Raw genomic sequence first — 8,330 nt, 5'->3', positions numbered from 1 at the left:
ATACTCGCTAACCTTACCAAACCTAACGCAACCCAACCTAACCGTCACCGAAATCAAAAAATTCGACATTGCAAAAATATACACAAAACTCGCTTACCTCACGAAACCTAACCCAACCTAACCTAACCATCACCGAAATCAAAGAATTCGACATTGCAAAAATAAACACAAAACTCGCTTACCTCACCAAACCTAACCCAACCTAACCTTACCATCACCGAAATCAAAGAATTCGACAATGCCAAAATGTACCCAAAACCCAACCCAACCTAACCGTCACCGAAATCAAAGAATTCGACCTTACCTAACCTAACCTAACCTAACCTACTTAACCTAACCTAACCTAACCTACCTATTAACCTAACCTAACCTAACCTACCTAACCTAACCTAACCTAACCTAACCCAACCTAACCTTACCATCACCGAAATCAAAGAATTCGAGATTGTATGATTTACACAAATCTCGCTAACCTCACCAAACCTAACCCAACCCAACCTAACCGTCACCGAAATCAAAGAATTCGACATTGCAAAAATATACACGAAACTCGCTTAACTCACCAAACCTAACTTAACCTAACCTAACCATCACCGAAATCAAAGAATTCGAGATTGTATGATTTACACAAATCTCGCTAACCTCACCAAACCTAACCCAACCCAACCTAACCGTCACCGAAATCAAAGAATTCGAGATTGTAAGATTTTCACAAAAATCGCTAACCTCACAGAACCTAACCCAACCGAGCCTTACTCTAACCGAAGTCAAAGAATTTGACATTGCAAAAATATACACGAAACTCGCTTAACTCACCAAACCTATCCCAACCTAACTTAACGATCAACGAAATCAAAGAACTCGAGTTTTTAAGATTTACACAAAACTCGCTAACCTTACCAAACCTAACGCAACCCAACCTAACCGTCACCGAAATCAAAAAATTCGACATTGCAAAAATATACACAAAACTCGCTTACCTCACGAAACCTAACCCAACCTAACCTAACCATCACCGAAATCAAAGAATTTGACATTGCAAAAATAAACACAAAACTCGCTTACCTCACCAAACCTAACCCAACCTAACCTTACCATCACCGAAATCAAAGAATTTGACAAGGCCAAAATTTACCCAAAACCCGCTTACCTCACCAAACCTAACCCATTCTAACCTAACCATCACCGAAATCAAAGAATTCGAGATTGTATGATTTACACAAATCTCGCTAACCTCACCAAACCTAACCCAACCCAACCTAACCGTCACCGAAATCAAAGAATTCGACATTGCAAAAATATACACGAAACTCGCTTAACTCACCAAACCTATCCCAACCTAACTTAACGATCAACGAAATCAAAGAACTCGAGTTTTTAAGATTTACACAATACTCGCTAACCTTACCAAACCTAACGCAACCCAACCTAACCGTCACCGAAATCAAAAAATTCGACATTGCAAAAATATACACAAAACTCGCTTACCTCACGAAACCTAACCCAACCTAACCTAACCATCACCGAAATCAAAGAATTCGACATTGCAAAAATAAACACAAAACTCGCTTACCTCACCAAACCTAACCCAACCTAACCTTACCATCACCGAAATCAAAGAATTCGACAATGCCAAAATGTACCCAAAACCCAACCCAACCTAACCGTCACCGAAATCAAAGAATTCGACATTGCAAAAATATACACAAAACTCGTTTACCTCACCATACCGAACCCAACCTTACCTTTTTAACACCGAAATCAAAGAATTCGAGATTGTATGATTTTCACGAAATTCGCTTACCTCACCAAAGCTAACTCAACCTAGCCTTACTCTAACCGAAATCAAAGATATCGACATTTCAAAAATATACACAAAACTCGCTTACCTCACCAAACCTAACCCAACCTAGCCTAACTATCACCGAAATCAAAGAATTCGACAATGCAAAAATATACACAAAACTCGCTTACCTCACCATACCCAACCCAACCTAACCTATCCAACACCGAATTCAAAGAATTCGAGTTTTTAAGATTAACACAAATCTCGCTTACCTCACCAAACCTAACCCAACCCAACCTAACCGTCACCGAAGTCAAAGAATTCGACAATGCAAAAATATACACAAAACTCGCTTACCTCACCAAACCTAACCCAACCCAACCTAACCGTCACCGAAATCAAAGAATTCGAGATTGTAAGATTTTCACAAAAATCGCTAACCTCACAGACCCTAACCCAACCGAGCCTTACTCTAACCGAAATCAAAGAGATCGACATATTAAAAATATACCCAAAACTCGCTTACTTCACCAAACCTAACCCAACCTAGCCTAACTATCACCGAAATCAAAGAATTCGACATTGCAAAAATATACACAAAACTCGCTTACCTCACTAAACCTAACCCAACCTAACCTAACCATCACCGAAATCAAAGAATTCGACATTGCAAAAATAAACACAAAACTCGCTAACCTCACCAAACCTAACCCAACCTAGCCTAACTATCACCGAAATTAAAGAATTCGACAATGCAAAAATATACACAAAACTCGCTAACCTCACGAAACCTAACCCAACCTAGCCTTACTATCACCGAAATCAAAGAATTCGACAATGCAAAAATATACATAAAACCCTTTAACCTCACAAAACCTAACCCAACCTAACCTAACCATCACCAAAATCAAAGAATTCGAGATTGTAAAATTTAAACAAAACTCGCTTACCTCACCAAAACTAACCCAACCTTACCTAACCATCACCGAAATCAGAGAATTCGAGTTTTTAAAATATACACGAAACTCGCTAACCTCACCAAACCTAATCCAACCTAACCTAAACATCACCGAAATCAAAGAATTCGAGATTGTATGATTTACACAAATCTCGCTTACCTCACCAAACCTAATCCAACCCAACCTAAACGTCACCGAAGTCAAAGAATTCGACATTGCAAAAATATACACAAAACTCGCTTACCTCACCATAACCAACCCAACCTAACTTATCCAACACCGAAATCAAAGAACTCGAGTTTTTAAGATTTACACAAAACTCGCTTACCTCACCAAACCTAACCCAACCCAACCTAACCGTCACCGAAATCAAAGAATTCGAGATTGTAAGATTTTCACAAAAATCGCTTCTTGACAAAAATCGGTCCTTCGAAACGGATTGCATGATTTTATCTGCAAGAGCCAACATAAGTCAATGATCACTCCTTTCTGTCCGAATTATTGTCACATTTATTCCATTGTGTATACATATTTCTGCTTCTGTGCGTTAGGGTTGCCAAAAATTTTACTGATGATACAGTTTTAAATACATAAAATAATAATTTCCTCCATGAATGCTTTCGCGTGAACGATTGTTTCTTTTTTTTTGTATTATCATTTAATTCTAATTATTATATAGAAAAGTTACGATTATTGTTCACGTTCGCGAATATTCAGCTGCTTCTGAATACTAACTTCCTCAATTCTGACTTCGTGAATACGAACGATCTTGAGCTTTGTTAGATTCACAAGTTGGGAATTTCATAGAAATCCAGTAATTTTAAATACTAATGCCCTCAATTCTGACTTCATGAATGTGAATGATCTTGAGCGGTATTAGGTGTTTATTAAGTATTTCACGCTTTCGTGCGAATATTCAGCTGCTTCTGAATACTAACTTCCTCAATTCTGACTTCGTGAATACGAACGATCTTGAGCTTTGTTAGATTCACGAGTAAATTTCATAGAAATCCAGTAACTTTAAATACTAATGCCCTCAATTCTGACTTCATGAAGGTGAATGATCTTGAGCGGTATTAGGTATTTGTTAAGTATTTCACGCTTTCGTGCGAATATGGAATTTTTTTAAATAGTTTTCTGTTGTTCAATTTGAATATTGAACAGTTCTCCTTTTGGGACAGATTTGTCACATTGTTCTAAATATTGTACGTGAGTCGCGTAGATCGATTACATGTACATGTTTGTCATTTTAAACAGGTGACAATTATACATATGTATGTACATATAAGTACGAGATAAATAAATTAATTTAGGAATCCAATTATAAAGTTTAAGTTAAATTAGTAAAACTGTAAATTTACTAAATAAATATAGATTATAAATGAACAGTTACTTTAATTTTCGTAAATGAAATTTCACGACGATAAAATAGATATAGTATACTTTTACAACAATTTATACTTGCAACATTCTAGAAAATACACAACATTACAACAATAACCGAATAAATCGAAACATCACATTTTCACACATCTATAATAATCAAGTTATTTTATTATTATTACTTTTTTTCTCAACATCATGGCTAGTTACGAAGTATTAAAAAAAAATAGATCCAAAGCATATGAAATTCTGTCAAAGGCTATAAAAGAATTAAAAGATTGTCCAAGTTTGGGTGTAATTCAGCGTAAGGTATCACTGGTAGAAACTTATAAAGGAAAATTCGAAGAGGCACAGTTGGGTATAAATTTGGGTGATTTTGAAAATGAACAAGATAGAGATATGCATGAAAACAGATATTTTAAGGCTTATGATGAATTCACGGATATGGCTAATCATATGATTGATGATAGATCAAGACAAATCGTAAAACAAAAAAAAATTTTTTTTTCGGAAACAAACGTAACTAATTTATGTCCCCTAAATGTACCTAATTTCACTGGCACCCAAGAATCCTGGGGTGAATTCAGAGACATGTTCATTTCACTTATTCATAATAATTCTGATCTAAATAATATATCAAAACTTGCTTATCTTAAAAAATCACTACAAGGTTCAGCTATGCAAGTCATTCAAGGACTAGAAAATACGGAAGAAAATTACACCATCGCGTGGGAACTGTTAGTAGAGCGATATAATCATTCTAGGATGATAATTAAAACAAAAATAAATTCAATGTTTAACTTAAGGGCAATTCAAAGGGAAAATTACACAGATTTACGTCATTTAATTGACGAAATAACGATAAATATACGAACATTACAAACAATGGGACAACCAATAAAGCACTGGGATAGCATATTAATATGCATAGTATTATCTAAGTTACCCGTACGAATGCAAATCGAATGGGAGAATACCTTACCAAACAAAGACATGCCAGCTTATGATTCATTAAAAAATTTTTTAGAAAATCGTTGCTCAGTACTACAATCAATAGATGCAAGTAATTCAAAACCAGTTTATCAAAATAATAATGATTTTTCTGTAAGAACATATAATAGACAAACTAGAAATTTTGAAAGTATTAAAAAAAAACGTTGTCACTTTTGCGATCGAGAACATTTTACAGCTAGCTGTCCAATTTTAACAAAACAAACGCCACTAGAGAGACGACGATCTGCTACAGAAAAGAAATTATGTTTTAGATGTCTTAATAGTGGTCACATGTGGGAAAACTGTCATTCAAAATTCACTTGTAAAGATTGCAATAGGGCTCATCATACACTATTACATATCCCACAAACATCTATTGTTGAAGAAACAAACTTCTCTCCTCAAACATATACAAACATAGGTACATTTCACAACGCCTTACTAGCTACCGCCTCAGTTCTTTTAAAGGATCATGACGGAAAATTTCATAAGTGTAGAGCTCTACTAGATCCAGGATCTCAAACTAATTATATTACAGCCAAATTAGCTAGGAATTTGAAAATAAAACAGAATCATGTCCACATACCAATAACTATGCTGCAAGGTGTGACAACAAACACAACAAATTCAATAAATACAATAATTAATTCAGAAGTCTCTAATTTTTCATCGGATATCACATTCTTAATTTTAAATTCAATTACCGGAATGTTGCCAAACGAAAATATAAATAAATCGATTTTAAATATTCCTAAAAATATCAACATGTCCGATAAATATTGGCATAAACCAGGTCAAATTGACGTTTTGCTCGGAGCACACATATTTTGGAAAACATTAAAGACAGAGAAAGTAGATTTAGGGCAGAATCAGCCCACCATGTTCGAAACAGAATTTGGGTGGATTATTTCCGGAAGGATTCCAACATTAAAATCATCATCAATTACATGTAACTTATCAATAGCGAAATTAAACAATCAAGTAAAGCAATTATGGGAAATTGAAGAAGTACCAGAAATACTTCCGAGATCGTCAGAGGAAACCAAATCTGAACAACATTTCAAAGATAATGTTTCGAGACTACCATCAGGCAGATTCTCAGTTAAATTACCATTTAAAAGCTCACCAAATGATTTAGGTAATTCTTTATGTGTGGCGGAGAAAAGATTACTGGCTTTTACTGGAACAAATACCATTAAAAAATACTGGCTTTTAAATGGAACAAACACCATTAAAGGAACATTACGTAAATGTATCACATGTTTTAAGAGTAAACCTATTATTATAGGTCAATTGATGGGTGACTTACCATCGTCTCGAATAATTCCAAAACCTCCTTTTCATCATTACGGGGTTGATTATGCCGGTCCATTTGCAATTAAGAATGGAACTTTGAGAAACTCCAAAATCACCAAATGTTATGTTTGCATTTTTATCTGTTTCGTAACAAAAGCAGTACACATGGAAGTTGTTAGCGATTTAACTACAGTTGCGTTTTTGAATTGTTTTAAACGATTTGTCGCGCGTCGCGGAAGGCCAGCTATCATGTGGTCGGACAACGGGACAAATTTTGTCGGAGCCAAGCGAGAACTAGGACGAATATTGCAGAATTTATTTTCAGAAAATTCCTTTAATCAAATAATTAGTTATGCGTTTACGGAAGGCATTCAATGGAATTTTATTCCGCCTCGATCACCTCACATGGGAGATATTTGGGAATCGGCCGTTAAACAATTGAAGTATCATCTAAAAAGAATAATAAATTCAGTAAATTTAACGTTCGAATCATTGGCAACTGTAATTGCACAGATAGAAGCATGTCTAAACTCCCGTCCTCTTACACCCATATCAAATGATCCTAAAGACCTTAATCCTTTGACTCCCGGTCATTTCTTAATTGGACGACCATTATTGGCCATTCCTCAATCAAGAGTAATAGAAACCACTAATATCAAACATCAATATCTTCAGATGACCAAGGCAACTTCTGAATTTTGGAATAGATGGTCACTGGATTACATTTCGGCATTACAAATAAGAAATAAATGGAAACAACAAAAAATTGGAGATTTAGTTGTGATAAAAGAAGAGGGACTGCTAACAACTGCATGGGCTTTAGGCAGAGTCAGACAAATCTATCCAGGCGGAGACAGATTAATCGGAGTATCAGTTAAACATTCAATAGGTGATGTGCCAATCACCATACACCAGCCGGCAGTCCCTCTTCTATTTCTTGTAATAAAGGAAAGTAAAACCGACAAGAAAGGAGTCATTATTACTCAATTACGTAATTTTCCATGGTTTAACCTCACAAAACCTAACCCAACCTAACCTTACCATCACCGAAATCAAAGAATTCGAGATTGTAAAATTTAAACAAAACTCGCTTACCTCACCAAAACTAACCCAACCTAACCTAAACATCACCGAAATCAAAGAATTCGAGATTGTATGATTTACACAAATCTCGCTTACCTCACCAAACCTAATCCAACCCAACCTAAACGTCACCGAAGTCAAAGAATTCGACATTGCAAAAATATACACAAAACTCGCTTACCTCACCATAACCAACCCAACCTAACTTATCCAACACCGAAATCAAAGAACTCGAGTTTTTAAGATTTACACAAATCTCGCTAACCTCACCAAACCTAACCCAACCCAACCTAACCGTCACCGAAGTCAAAGAATTCGACAATGCAAAAATATACACAAAACTCGCTAACCTCACCAAACCTAACCCAACCCACCCTAACCGACACCGAAATCGAAAAATTTGAGATTTTTAGATTTTCACATAACTTGCTAACCTCACAAGACCTAACCCAACCTAGCCTAACTGTCACAGAAATCAAAGAATTCGACATTGCAAAAATATACACGAAACTCGCTTAACTCACCAAATCTGACCCAACCTAACTTAACCATCACCGAAATCAAAGAACTCGAGTTTTAAGGATTTACACAAAACCCGCTAACCTCACCAAACCTCACCCAACCTAAATTACCATCACCGAAATCAAAGAATTTGTCAATGCAAAAATATACACAAAACCCGCTAACCTCACCAAACTTAACCCAACCTAACCTAAACATCACCAAAATCAAGAAAGTCGACATTGCAAAAATATACACGAAACTCGCTCACTACACCAAACCTTACTCAACCCAACATAACCGTCACCGAAATCAAAGAATTCGACATT

The 8,330-nt window shown here is 35.7% G+C and overlaps 1 protein-coding gene across 1 annotated transcript; it reads left to right on the top strand.

Moving 5' to 3' along the window:
• The first annotated feature begins 4,326 nt into the window (after nucleotides 1–4,326).
• On the top strand, nucleotides 4,327–7,373 carry LOC143921876 (uncharacterized). Its single transcript, XM_077445196.1, has 2 exons — nucleotides 4,327–7,306; nucleotides 7,366–7,373. The coding sequence occupies exons 1-2, from the start codon at nucleotides 4,327–4,329 to the stop codon at nucleotides 7,371–7,373; spliced, it is 2,988 nt and encodes a 995-aa protein (XP_077301322.1).
• Nucleotides 7,374–8,330: the final 957 nt, after the last annotated feature.

The sequence above is a fragment of the Arctopsyche grandis genome, unplaced genomic scaffold (assembly GCF_051622035.1).
Source record: "Arctopsyche grandis isolate Sample6627 unplaced genomic scaffold, ASM5162203v2 HiC_scaffold_18, whole genome shotgun sequence".
In the NCBI taxonomy this organism is placed as follows: domain Eukaryota; kingdom Metazoa; phylum Arthropoda; class Insecta; order Trichoptera; family Hydropsychidae; genus Arctopsyche; species Arctopsyche grandis.
This window is presented reverse-complemented; position numbering and strand designations above follow the sequence as displayed.